General features: G+C 48.3%; 1 protein-coding gene across 4 annotated transcripts in view; it reads right to left on the bottom strand.

Annotated features, from left to right (window-relative positions):
- brat (brain tumor) overlaps positions 1 to 14,378 on the bottom strand; it is a 29,543-nt gene that overhangs the window by 5,947 nt on the left and 9,218 nt on the right. Inside the window, exons 1-3 of one of the 4 annotated variants that reach the window (XM_065490851.1) lie at positions 12,863 to 13,072; positions 11,058 to 11,107; positions 1,417 to 1,945 (exon numbers count right to left, since the gene is read on the bottom strand). In XM_065490851.1, coding sequence (XP_065346923.1) covers positions 1,417 to 1,926 — 510 coding nt within the window. In that variant the 5' untranslated portion in view covers positions 1,927 to 1,945; positions 11,058 to 11,107; positions 12,863 to 13,072. Of the gene's footprint in view, positions 1 to 1,416; positions 1,946 to 11,057; positions 11,108 to 12,862; positions 13,073 to 14,378 lie in introns of those variants that run through there. The other 3 variants (XM_065490850.1, XM_065490854.1, XM_065490852.1) reach the window with 3 other exon arrangements.

Raw genomic sequence — 14,378 nt, forward strand, 5'->3', positions numbered from 1 at the left:
AACATGGTGCATTCCTAGCGGTGTTTGATTTGCGGTGGCGGCGACGACCTTGCGGTCGCTGACAGGACAGGAAGGCAGACCGGCCGAAATTCGTCTGTTGCATTTGGCAAAATGGTCTTAATCGCCTGCAACAACTACTGTGATTGATCGCTAGGCGAAAATGTGATAAATCGAGGCGGGCCGGAATCAATTATCATCGCGTTATTTCCGACGGTCGTTCTCTCGGTCTGTTTGCTCTGTCGGCACTCGAGGTGTGTGTGTACTTTTCCTTTCGAGACAAGAACATTCCATTATTATGTCAGTGGCCCAAAAGCCGTGCGGCTCGTCGAACAAAAAAATCTGCTACAGACGTAAGCTTTCAATCACCGTGAAAACTTGTGCAGCACGCACGGCCGCTGTTTTTGCCACTTTTTCGCTCAAATTTTACGGTTTGCTGCACAGGAAGCAGGCGAATTTGGCTCTTATCTCGGGTATCCGCCGAGTTAAATATAACCAGCGGGCAAATTTTCGCACTGCGCGCTTCAATCGGCTTAGCAACTTCTTAAGTTCCAATTCGTTTGGACCGAGAGAGGAAGCGAAAAGCAAATGTGCGAACAAATCATTTGGCGCGACAGGAGGACGCGAAGAGCGAGAGAAAAAAATAAATCTGGCATCCGCTGGCGCGATAAATCTTATTGTTTCAGCTGGATCTAGGAAATAAATTGGCACTTGAGCAGCGAAACGGACTGATCCAATTAAACAGCGTTTCCGTTGACAGTTAATGGGATTTTCCAGTTGTCAGATAAAAGTAATCCCGAAAATATGACAAGTTGTATGGCTGGGCCTGAGCTCTTTTGTACAAAATCGGTAATTAGGATTCAATGGCAAATTACGGAAGGCAAATTTAGATTTAGAGGCCATTTTCTAAGTATGCTGAATCATTTGCATAATAAATTTAAAACTATGTGAAAGATAAGCGTAATTTTGGAAAGCTTTGTTTTTTATTTCAAGGTAACTATTCTAAGACTAAAAGGTGCGGGCTTTATTTTTATACCGCTCGTTATATATGTTTCACTGCTGGTATTAATTCGTATTAGAACGGACAATGTGTTGGTCAATTTCTTGCATGAGACTTGATAAAATTTGATATGACCTACAAAAAACTTCCAAATTTTTCTGTCCTTCTTTCAATAAAAATGAGTCAAATTTATGAAAAAAAAACAGTTGGCTGCAAAGAACAAAAATTGTTAAAAAAAATAGTTCCTAACATTATTGTAACGTTGAGTGTAGCGAAATCAAATTATGAAGTTTTAATTGGTATTAAAATATCATTTTTCTGGCTTCTGTTCAAATAAAAAATGAGCATTTTTGAAAATTCGATCAAATTTATCATTTTGCTCTTGTTTAGAGCTATACTGAAAAGGGAAAGGCACCGACCTTGTCCTTCCTGGGCTCGTCCTTGCCCTCGAGGCTGACGACGCGGTGGCCCTCGAAGCAGTGCATGAACTGGTGCGCCATGACGCAGTTTCCGCACAGCAAATTGGCGCAGTCGAGGCAACGTCCGACGGCTTGCGAGTCTCTGCTCTTGCAGCCGGTGCACGCGCGGCTCTGCGGCTGGGGCGGCTGCGGGGGAGACGGTTGATGCGGGGGCGGCTCCGACTCGATGATGCCGAGGTCGGACAGCAGCTCAGTGATGCCGCGGGGCAGGAGTTGCGATTCGCAGCAGCAGTCGCTCTTATCACAGCCGGCCTCCGGACATCGGGGACTGCTGTGACCGGACGCGCTGCTTTCGCTGACCGTGCGGCTCGACGAGGTGCTGCTTCCTTCTTCGGTGCTGCTGAACGCTGAAGATTTCTTCAGCTGCTGGTGCTCGGACGCGGGCTTCAGGTGCTCTTTGCTTTCAAACAGATTTGCTGTCGATTCGGGCGTCAATGTGGGCGAGGCCATTTTCAAGCCACCAACATGCCTGCAACAATGCAATAAAAAAGCGTCAGCCCAAGCGTGACATAACCATGCTTTATTTATTTCGTTTCCATCCTAGCCGGGCGTACTGACGCCGCCGCCGCTCGCTTTTAATTGCGACAACATGCGTGACCGATTTACGATCCCATTCCATCTATCTCACCCGAATTATTGTTTCTAGCGCCAGCCAGCGCGGGCAGTGCTACAGAAAATAATTGTTTGCTATAAATAACTGCACTATTTTTAACAATTAAGAAGGGATTGACAGTAGAACGTCGACACTTAGATTTCATTTCCTTCCAAAGAATAAAAGCAAAATATTCAATTTTGTAAAGTGGGATTTTAAGATTTCATTATGAGCGTCATAAATATTTTAGCAATTTCGCCGATTTCAAGTCTCACAGGGTGAGCGGTGAGCCTCTTTCACGCCCCTTTTGCCAGTCGGTCCCGTGATAATAAAAGTATAATGAAATTTTCGTCGCGATCCCTTCGTGCGAAAGATGTTTATTGTGCTGCTGTTCGCCTTTTTCATTTTATTACGCTACTTTCGTTGCAAATCCTTTCAAGTTCGCCGAGCGTGAAACTTATTTTCGGATGCTGCGGGCGAGGAAATGCCATAATTCTCCAATTGTTACGCCAGCACCGGTTCAAAGATTTCATTATCTTTGACGTCACTGAGCCAATCAATTATTAGCTCGCAGGAGCAGCAGCAGTGCCTCTGCTGAATCACAAAATTATTGCTCCTCCGACGTAAGGACAAACTTTGTCAGGAAGGAGGCTATTATTAGCGACAGTTTCATCTTGATGTTGGAATAACACTCCAATTAATTGCTAAGGGAAAAAATGGTGCGCTTATCAGCACCTTTTGGCACATTTAGTACTCGCGGAGAAATTTATTTTCAAGGAAAACGTTGTGCTTGAAATTAGTTTTAAAACCGGCCCATAAAACCAGTTAATGTCGCAAATTTTTATCTTAAATCGCTAAAGCACGATTTGGATTGGAGCAATCTGAATCGGTTTGGTTTCAAGTTGAGAGGCGTCGTTTACGGGTCGTTATTCACACGTGCCGTATGAGATGTTGGTGGAAGGCAGCTCGTTAGTTATATCGGATCGGAAATAAAGCCGCCTTATAAAAATAATCACATCATACACGACGGACGGCTTTCAAAACGAGAGGGAGTGCGGGATATTTTTGGAGAGCGCGCGGCGCCAGTGGAAGAAATATTGTTGGGAAGTAGTTAGTTGAGCAATAATGCTCCAAATATAGACATCGTGCGCACTACGAATTCGAGCGAGCGAGAGAGAGAGAGAAAAAAAAGGGCAGCTGCCGCTGAATTATTCCGAAGCGCACGCAGATGATCAGGAGCGCGCAATAAATTCCAGTGGCTTCATAAATTACGCAGCTTTTGTTGCCAGGCGGGGGCAATCGATACAGAAAAAGCAAAAAAAATCATCAACATCAGCCGCCGCCGCCGCCGACTACTTCCTCAAATATTTTTTCCCCGACAGTGACGTCATCGAAAGTCTGTGAATCGGCTCCATTCACTGGCTTGCTGCTGCTGCACCGCGTCCATGATCTTTTCAGTCCCCCTGCGCGTGGAGCAGCCCGCACGCAAAGGGGGAAAATAGAGCCGTCGTCTGACTGAGTACTTGCACTGAGAGTTTTCAGCCGGTCGATTGTTTGGTAAATCTTTGGCGATGACGAGAGCTTTTGTGCAGGGTTATTTTTTATTTAAAAATAAGGCAAAAAAATGCGCACAGTGCGACAATAAATATTTTGAAAATGCCCTGAAAGGTTGGAGCAAAAGCCGAAATCCCCTCGGCATGTGTCATCGCAGGGGTGGCGGAAAAGACAGCGGAAATCCCGGTGATGAGCTCCGGGCTGCTCAATTTCCAGCACTCAGCGGCCGACGAGCCCCTCGCGGGCGGTGTCAGGGGTTAGTGCCCGCCCGCCTACTCACCCGGCCTCGGCCATCGCGAATTCTGACATTTAATTTTTGGCATTTCCCGCGACGCACAACACAAATGCCAGTCGGCCGACCGCGGCGACGTGACTCACCCCGAATTTGCGGTGTGAGTGCTGATAAAGAAGAGGCTTTCTTTGTGATACAAAGCAAGCAGAGAAAATACAAGTGATGAAGTCATCTAATAATCAGAGCTTTAAAGTGCGCTCCACTTTCGGCCAGATAGCCTGGCGCTATTTATAAAAAAGGGCTGCAAAATGCACGCAACAGAGGCGAGCGCGCGCGCGGTCTGGGCAGGAAGGGAATTCGCCACGGTCGAAAGTTCATTGCCCGCCCCGTGCGCGTGAACTCAGTGGTTCGCCAGTCTGTCGCTCGGTTGGCCCAACTTGGGGTAGCTCTCGATTTTCGCCCCGACATCCACGCGATAACGACTGTTTTATCAAGAGGAAATTTAACACTAAACTTCGTCTCGATTATCTCGGCCATGTGATAGCCGTTTGTTTTTTGCTCTTATCTTTTTAGATTTGTTTTGATAGACTTTCCGCATTTCCAGGACGAGATCAAATTAATTTATTTCGTAATGTAAATATCTCGCAGCGAAAGTTACTGCGTAATATTTCCTAATGGGGGAGAGTTGGCCACCAGCATAAAATCGAACAGAGGGAAATGCAACCCGCAAGCAACTTTTGAATGTTTTGCTCTGTGGGTTGCAAAAAGTTGGGTAACATGTAGGGCTGCCGTGCGCTGTTGCGGTTTCCAATCTGGCAAAAGGGTTTGGTCACCGTTTTGATCTTCTTTGTCATCAATTAGAATATGGTACGCAAACATTCGAGCAGCAGCGCAATTGAGCTCGAAATCCAATTGAATGGACCTTTTCGACAAGGCCAACAAGAGCCAAAAGTGAACGTCCAGGCACGAGCCGCTTCGGAAAAAGGGCTAACAGGTTGCTTAGCGGGCAGAGATCAAAGTTGCCTGCCTGCTCTCTCTCACTCTTTCACATATTAAAAATACATCCAAATAATCTCTCGTGTTTATAATTCACTGCAAATGTTTACCCAGAACCGATATAATAAAAGTGTGCACGTCAAAGCGAAAGGGTTGAATGGCACACGAGGCTCGAAAAGCAATAAATTATCCAGCCAATAAATTCGAAATTCGTTGAAGAGGCCCTTTTGGCCGGCTTCAAAAAGCAGCCTTTGAAGTGGGGTGGGCCGAAGAGGTAGCAAAAAAAGCGAAACAACTAAAAGACCAGTGCCGCAGCACTTGTGCTCTCGCGAACACACACACCAAATTAATTCCACTGTTTCCGAGTTACACCTCATTAATTTGCGTAGCGGCGTCGACGTCCTCCTCCGCTGCGCCAGAATTGACGACGTGAAAAGAGGATTCAGAGGCTCTGGGATTTAGAAGTGGGAAATGGACCGAAATCCGGATTAAACGCGACAAAAATAACAAAGGCTTCAACAGGAATCGACATTGACGTATATTATGTAATAGAAGTGCTTGCGAAATTCCGGACTTTTCATCCAGCCTGTGGTAAATACCATTAATCCCATTGATTTAACATGAAAATGCGGATTCAAAAACTCTTCTCTAATGGAACTTCAAAAAATAAAAAAGATCAAAAGGGTGAGTTTTTTGGTCAGGTTGTATCGTTTGCAGCAAATAGTGCCGAAATGTTTGTTTGGTGAAGCCCAGGAAAAGCTTTGCGTCTACGTCAAAAATCGCGCCTCGACGCAGCAGTCGAATAGGATTAAATCGCGGAAAAGTGGCAAAAAGTGCGCGTGGCGCGGCCCGACGGAGTTTATTTCGAGTCTCTCTCTCGCTCTCTCGCAGCGAGGGAAACGTGGTGCAGTGCGCAACAGCCTGCGAGCGGGCGGGCGGCGAGAGTCCGCGCCAGTAAAATTGCTTGTTACAATATGCGCTCTCACGAGTGCTGTCACCATGGAAACGCAGCCAGATCAATGAGTGGTCCCGGCAAGCAAGGTCTAGGTCGTCGCACACACGAACCCACGGAGCCGCCGCCGCCGCCGCCAGCACAGCGATGCGATAATATTTACAGCCATCCGCTCGCTCTCTCCTGCGCTGCCCTCCTGTTTCGACACCTCGCGCAACCGGCACGCGCCAAAGTGCACGTCGGGGCCGCGCGAGGGGTGCCAGGGGCCCATCAAGGGGCGGATATGTGAATGTCTCAAAATACATTGAAAAATCTCGATTACGGGCTGGATTTAGAGAGAAACGGGAAAATTATAATTTAAGGTATACACAACACAAAACCGCCACAGGTAGGGCAATAAAATCAGATAATAAGATATCTTGCTAGCAAAAAATGGAGTTCCTGCTCAGGTAAACGATCGGTTTTGACTCTGATGCTGTGGGGAGGGTTTTTAGGTGGATTGCTCGAGGGGGTATGCTAGGTGAAGGCCAAATCGGCATAAAATTACAAAGATCTTTTGAAGCAGCACTAAAGGGGTACACAATGGTCGGGGGCAATGTTCTTTGGAGATAAATTTTATATAGCGTTTTAAGCGTCAAGTATTTTTAAGGGTTCTGGGTCCATGAAGCAGTTCAGCGGCTCAAATCTTGGTAGCATGGTAGCGAAAAATAAAATTTATCCACTACATTCGCTAAAGCCGTTATAACAACAATAGACACGCCCTTACGTCCCCCTCGTTTTTAAATTTTTCTCTCTTGCCCAGAATTGTGCGGGCCCGTTTAGCTGCGTTTTTCACGTTAATGACCAGGTTGAGTTGGCATTGGTGTGGCCCTTGAGACAGCTTGGAGCCCCAGTGACGAGGGCTCTCTCGGAATCGGACTTTTCGCCAGGTCTAGTTCAGTGAAAAAGCAGCAGCAGCGCAGCACCACTTTTCTTCTCTTGCCAGACAGAATGCTGAAGAGTGTGCGCGGTGATTTATGGTGGGAATACCGCCAGACTGGAAATTTCAATTTCGGTGTACACGCTGCGGACTTTTCTGCCAGCGTTTGAAATAAATTAAAACCGACAGAGTGGCCTGGAGGTCGTTTGATCTCTCGGCGGCAATTAGAGGGCTTTCATTCCGCCCTACAAGTTTAGAAGGGAAGGAACGAGAGAAAAATAGATTTCAGCTGAGACACAACTGCCGTTTTCGCAATTATACAAATGAAAGAGCACGCGGATTATTATTTGCTCTTTAGCACGGTGGAATTAAATGCAAAATCGTGTAAAAGAAGAAGCAGTTCATTTGCATCATCAAAACTGAAACCAAGCAGCATATTTCACCACCATCTCCGCTTCGCTCTTCAGCTGAATTGCACAAAAACACTAACAAGCACTTTGCATTTCTCCGCAAAAAGAGCCTACGGTCTGCCCTCCCTCTGGCTGCAAATTAACTAATTGGAGAAGTTTCGAGGTAATAATTCCAATTAGGCCCGACGGTCACGTCGCCTTCTTTTCAAACGCACGGGTCCATTCAGCCAGGGGGAAATTTGAATTCGAATCACCCTCTCGCGCAGCAGTTCATTTCTATTCAGCGAAACCCGTTTCCGAAATGGAAAAGTAAGCAAGAAGGGGCGCACAAGCGCATTAAAAAAAATGTGCGGCCATTGTTCTGGATGCAACCAACCCCTTTAAAGGGCCCCGCTGAAGCACCGGAGCCATGCTTTAGCTGCACACGCACTCTGGAAAACAACTTCCGATTTTACGGATTCAAAACAAAACCCTTTCCCTCCGGCCGAGCGAAAAAACTAGACGACAGCTGCTCCGAGGTCAGACATAGGTGCAGGGGGCATTGGAAATTTGAAAGACTGTTTTGTTTCTGACATTGTTAGTTGATATTAATCTCGTCTATTTTGTAGAAAAAAAGAAACTGCTCCTTCTTTATTGTGGGAAATAGATGACTAATCATGAAATACATCATGATTTTCACGTGAATGAATTTAACCACGGGAAAAGCTTGCAGATTAAATGGCGAAAGGGGCTTAAAAGGGCGAGGCTTTTCGCCCGGTCATTCGCAGGCAGTTCATTTTTTTCACATGTAAATGAAACGCTGTCGCACAACAACTGCGCGTATTTGAAGAGCAGCGAGCGCGGAGCGGGTGCCGGGCCCAGAGCTGCAGCTGTCCCAGGTGCTGCCCGTGCCATTATGTGTGCTGGCGAGCGTGTTGTGTTTTTCCTTTCAGGCCCTTTTCCCCGGCCAGCCAGCGCAGATGTTCGTGAAAAGCAGAAGGTTGGCTGACGACGAAATTATTCCATTTCTAAATGCTGTGCCGGCCGGCCGGCTGATAAACACAGGAGGCATCAGGTCAGACGGAACACCTTGCAAGGTGCCGTAATCGCTTGGACCTTGCGCGTTTTTCCTGCCGCACCGCACGAGCTGCGCTCGCTCGACACAATCGAATGGCCTCACGTATTCAAATCGCGTGCAGTAAAAGCGGCCGTAAAAAAGCGGCCGTTTTTTTTTATATTTTTATTTTTCAAGTCTCGGTCGAGCATTTTCAGAAAACTCGCGTCGTAAAAAGTTCCAAGAAGTGTTGTTAAGAAGTGCTGACAGACGCGACGTAATTAATCCGACGGCACTTTCGAAAATTGTCTTTCGAGTACCACACAGGGTGAGCGAAAACGAGCGAGTCAAGATGGGACGTAAATCTTGGCCGGAAGATTAAACAACGCCGCCCAAATGAGCACGGACAATTAAAAGCTTGGAGAGTCTGCGTGCGAAATGCTTAAAATCTCGTAATAATACATTATCTGACGGTTGTTTTATTAGGCTTTTGAGTAACGTGCCAGCGAGGCAGATTAGATGCCGAAACTCGTGTTAATTGCAATCTTTTTGCCATTCTGATAGCATCGTGTTTGTACAGCACAGCACACTTTCTTGCCGCGTTACAAATTATTTCGACATTCGCTTTGTGAATAGTCCATTGTTCGTCGGAATGATTAATATTTAAACGTGAATTATTAACCTTGTCCTTTCCGGCCTAGCTCCCAAGGAATTGTAATTATTGTTGGTCGCAAACAACACAGTTGAATGAGCGCCACAAAAGGATTTTAAGCTTTATATTTCGCAGAAAATCAATTAAGCTGAATCCGCATATCAAGGGCGCGGGGAAAACATTCTGACGAGAGTAAAAAGAAAAGGATGGCATCGTTCGCATTTCAGTTTAGTGTTTTTCTGCAGTACATAATATTTACAAGTAATTGCCAATTAAAAGTTGCACCCGATGCAAAACTCAGCGACGCAGGGAAATCGCATTAGCGCTGCGCAAAAGCTAAATTTCGCTAAGCCGATTTCTGCGTCACTGTCAGTCGGTTCGGAAGCGTGCACGCGCATGCAAAAACAATCCAATCAAAATCCACTCTCGAGCGAAAAGGGGTTCGTTAGTGGCGCATAATCGAGATGCAGCGTCTGCCGGCGGCGGCGGCGACGCTCTCATTGTGTGAGCGCTGCCGGCTGGGCTCGAGTGCCGCCAATCAGGCGGCGTGGGTGCAAAAATTTGCAAGTAATGAGCCTGCTCATCCGCACACATTGATTTGCGGGGGCGGATCGACGCGGCAGGCGGTCAACTCTATCGGCGGCTATAAGGGATTGCGAACAGCCGACCGACCGCTCTCAAGCACTTGTGTGTTGAACAGGTTGTTTTTTGGCAAACTCCGCCGCCGCCGCCGCCACGGAGCGAGAGCGAGCGCGTGTGTGCAGTGCAGCCGGGCCGGGGTTAACACTTCCGAGGAGGAGCACAAGGGGACGCTACCCCACATGCGAGATAGCAAGCTTTCTTCCAATTTCCAGAGGCCCGGTGCGGAATGGGCCATTTTGAAGACTGGCGGCGGCGGAGGGTGCGAGAGAGTGAGGGCGCCGAGCAACCTGTTTTCATGTCCAACTTTCCATAGAAAGAATGGCGGCTGCTCTCCGTCTCGACTATTGTTGGCCAAATGGCTTTATTTTGATTCATTCCTTTGATCCCATTCTCATTCAAATTGACCCGAAATACTTGTGGGCGATTTCTATTTTCGATGACGAGTTAAGTAAATTTCTTGTTTACGAGTTTTGCATTAAATTTATTCGCTGATTCTCTCAGCCGTCGCAGACTGGAGAAGAATCCAGAATGTGATAAACAAACAATTTTCCCTCGTGCCTGCAAATCTCTCGAGTTTCTCACTGTTGGGCGAGTGAGCACAGGCGCCTTTATTCCATAATCAGCAGTGTGGCGCGGTCGTTAAATAAATCAACTGCTCCCCATAAATCGCTGTGAATGGGCCTATTGTAAATATTGAGGTGGGCCGCGACGCGAGAGAAAGTCGCATCCCTGCGCTAGTTGAGAACTTCAAACAGTGAAAATTAGAAAACAAACAGACACACACTCACAATGGCACTTCCCTCGGTCGAATTCGTTTTTAAAAAAACCGAAAAAAACACAGACAGCGAGCAAAGGAACGGGAACGCACGCGATAAGAATTAACAACTTCGATATCAACGCGTCGCGGAGGAAAAGGGGCAGGTTGCCGTGCTATAAATGCATGTGTGTGGCGCCTTTTTGTATTTTCCTCAGATGCTCCTGAGCCAACAATAGACGACGCGACACCGTCGTTTTTAAAATTTCCAAGCAGGCGGGACCCACATCCTTAGATTATCGCAACAGGGAGCATTGTTCTTCGCGTCCAAAACACGCTCGGAACAATAAAAAAATATTCGAAGATAAAACGAGCAACAGGGGGACAATATCGTCTGCGCACCTCTTCAGCGGGGCGAGAAAAAAAAGAGTGCAAGTAGATCGGGTTTGCGTCGCGAAGAAGACAGCTTGAATACAGTTGCATGTTTGGGCGGGCGGGCGGGCGGACAGACGGACGGGCGAGCAGTCAGCTGTCAAGCGCACACGCACTCATTTTATAATATATTTCGACTGTAAATATTGATGTAGACCAGCGATAAATCGAAAATGTATGTATACGCGCGGTCGCAGGGCGAATTGAAAAGAGAGTGGTGTCCTATTCCATTATGCAAGCTAAGCGGCGGGAGTGTTATTCATTCGAGCGAAGAGAAGGAGCCCTGATCATTTATCATCCGCTTTTATATTTTGGTAAAAAAAATATAACACAATGCGAGCACTCCTTCCTCTCACTGCTCTACGCACGGAATTTCGGATGAAAAGCAGCGAGAGACGAATGCGAAGACGTACCTTGGCTGTGTGCTCTCAGTGCCCCTTCGTGGGAGCTGCAAAGAGCCATCCTGCAAGCAAAACAGAGATGCAATTAGAGAGGATGTGGATTGCGCCAACGGGGTGATATCGATATCTCGTCGCTGCGGCGGCGGAGGCTTAAAAATTGCATCGGCGGAAGCTTGGACTTAATTTCGCACACCGGAAGCGGTGGCTCGCCCTAATTTCCATATTCCCTCATTTTTCAGCGCATTTGTCGCTTCTTGCCCTGCGTGGGTGTGCACCAATTCACTGCCAAACGGTCATTAACGGAGGGATGGACGGCCGGAAAACGCTGCAAATCGATTATATTTTTATTCCGGCTGGCAGAATGCGCGAATCACCGTGACTGACTGGTTTGGCGCAGTTATTGTGCGTGGAGCGATTCGCAGCTGCAAAAAAGGTCGTATCACGGGCAGACGCGTGCAGAAATAAGTTCAAGAGTCATGATGTGGCGCGGGCATCATCTCGCACACAATGCATTTAAAATCAACACTGTTGTCGCGCGCGCACTGTAAACAGGAGACCACGCGTCTCGAACTGGATTCGAATCAAAATGTCATCAATTGACGTGACAAATATTGAAACAAGTTGATTGACGAGAAAGGTCTTGTCCAAACGGATAAACATCAGGCATGTCACACTATTATAGTAAAATGAAACTTTAGTTAAAACGGATTTGGAATTTGGATTTTTAAGGAGCTCTGGAAAATTCAATAATGGGTCGATGGTTTCTAAATTATTTAGTTAAATTTTAAATCACAAAGAAGGAAGCAGCTCAGTATGGATTTTCTATAAATAAAATTTCACATACCAATTAGGGAAAGTAAATAAGCTGAGCAGAATCCAAATTGAAACATTCGGGGATTTACGGTGCGAAACAAAACGAGATGAATTATTCAGCGCGGAGCACGAAGTGGTTGCAAAATTAATTTGAAAGCGAGTTTCGAGAGCGGCCGATAAGATCTGCAAACACGGCTGCCTGGGACATAAAAATCCGGCTGGAAACAGGGGGCGCGTGCAGCATTAGCAACAGCAGCGTGGGGTGGCGGGCGAGTTGCAGCAGCAGCAGCCCTCGCACGCGCGCGTGTCTGCCGATTAATTGGAATGGACCAAAACGCGAATAAGACGCGTATTTCCCGATGAAAGAGCAGCATTTGTGCAAACATCACCCTCCGCCGTCGCAGCCGCGACGGGGGTGGCTGGATTCGCACCCCTGCGAGGCCCCTCTGACTCACCCCCGAGCCAGCCAGCCAAGGCGTCGGCGGCGGCGGTGGCACGAGGCGCCCCCGAGTGGCCCGCCCGCCGCCAGCCGATGCGAGAAGAGCGCGTCGGGCCCAGGGCTGCGAAAGACCCGCCGAGAGTGGCATCATGGCATCATCGGCACAGATCAATGCGTCGCATTCATCCAACATTATCAACAGTTGTGCGGTGGCGGCGGCGCCGGCATAGCAACAGCGCCCCTCCGACCCCCGGGGTTCTATTCCGAGCGCGCCCCGCGCATTCACCCCCGGCCGGGGTTCGCGGGGGCCCGGCGGCGGGGCCCGCGTGACCGAACGTGACTCGGGGTGACCGACGCCGAGATGGGCGTGGTTGCTGGGGTTGGCGTGGAGCACACACACACACGTCAACCCTCGGGGCGCCAAGCGGAAATTTCGACCGGGCCGCGTTATTTGCGGGGCTTGTCAGGCCGCGTGGGCCGGGCAAAGGGGCTCCGCAGGGGTTGCGGGGGTGGCGGGCGGGTGGGTGGTTGGGCAGGGGAGCGCCGACCTTGGCAACGCACTCACCTAACAGTTGGGCGGGTGTCGACTCGCGGCGGCGGGCGAAAAGATGTCTGTCGACCGAACGACTGACTTATCACGGCGAACGAGCGAACCAAGACTGATTCTGATTCAGCCCTGGCAGCAGCAGCAGCGAGACAGACGGCTCGTCTCTCTCCCCGTTTCACATGGACTACTCGCTCGCAGTACCATTAGGCATGCCTAGCAACTAGCCAACCTTCCACACAGCCAGCCAGCCAGCCAGTCCCCTTCCTTTGAAAACGCGCCCCTGCCTTGCGCGAAGGGGAGGTTGTGCAGCTAACAATGAGCAGCGGCAGCAGCGTGTTGTCAGTGGGGATCCAGTTGTGTTGCAGCTGTCCTAACACAATGATCCGCGCGCGCCGCCGAAAATAAGAGGCAGGCGAATCGCTTTCCAAGCGGCAGCTGCAATAATTTTGTATGCACCGCAGAGGAAAGGAAAAAATTAATGCATCCAGCGCGCCCACTCTCTCCTCGCGTGCACCCCCATAGCAGATTACGGCTCGCAGATTCGCCAATTAAAGGGTCCGCACAAAGCGAGCGGCCGGGCAGAAACGTTCGAGATTCGAGGCTTAATCGGGCGGGGTAGTCGACTCTAAGTCTATGCTTCGCTTTGATCGCATTGGACGCGAAATGACATGTCTGAATAATGGCTCAATGATAATAAAAAGTAGCAGCTGCTAGGATCTTGTTCCGGTGTTTTTTTTAGTTCGCTGATGAAATAGAGTTTCATTTCATAAAACAACCAAAAAATTATGAATACCTCGTTTGTATCTGTCTTAAAAGGTATACTATAATTAAAAAACGTGTTTACTTACAGGCTAAACGTAAACACGTGTTTCCCTCTGACAATGAGAAAATACCTAAGGGTATCTGGTCAGGAAACCATGAACGGGATTCCTGGAGTGCCAGAAAAACGCTCAGTTTTAACAATGACACTTCATGCTCTCCATTCACAGGTTTTTAACTTAACACAGTGTGTTATTGTTAAAGAAGCCTTGGGTCTGCTTGTCCATAGTCGGCAGATACGGCCTGATCAAAGGGTCGTCCTTTATTACGCAATGCTTAGAAATAGGGACCAGAAAGTTCACATTTATCTATGTCATGTCGATTTGCTTTGGTCGAAAATTGTCTAGAATCACTCACCCCGGCGATTATTATTATTATTTTTATTTGAGTTGTGCTGCGTACTCACTCGTTCGCAGGCGACACACACAAAGGCGGAGATAAGCGGGCGGATGCTGACTGCCTGGGAGATTTCTGATTGAAACGCGACTCTCCGGCTCGTGCGCGCGTATAAATACATGTGTGAGCGGGTGAGAACGGCCACTACGGCGTTCGCCTGACTCATAATTAATTGAGAGGGACGAATTGCGCCAAGGGTTGAGCGACCATTATTCATCGGCTGGCTGGCTCTTCAGCGACCAACTGATGCGCCCGCAACATCGCCATATGGGCCTCTGAAATTCGAATTTCACCCGCCGCCGAGGCCCCACGAGTGTCG

The sequence above is a fragment of the Cloeon dipterum genome, chromosome 4 (genome assembly GCF_949628265.1).
Source record: "Cloeon dipterum chromosome 4, ieCloDipt1.1, whole genome shotgun sequence".
NCBI lineage: Eukaryota > Metazoa > Arthropoda > Insecta > Ephemeroptera > Baetidae > Cloeon > Cloeon dipterum.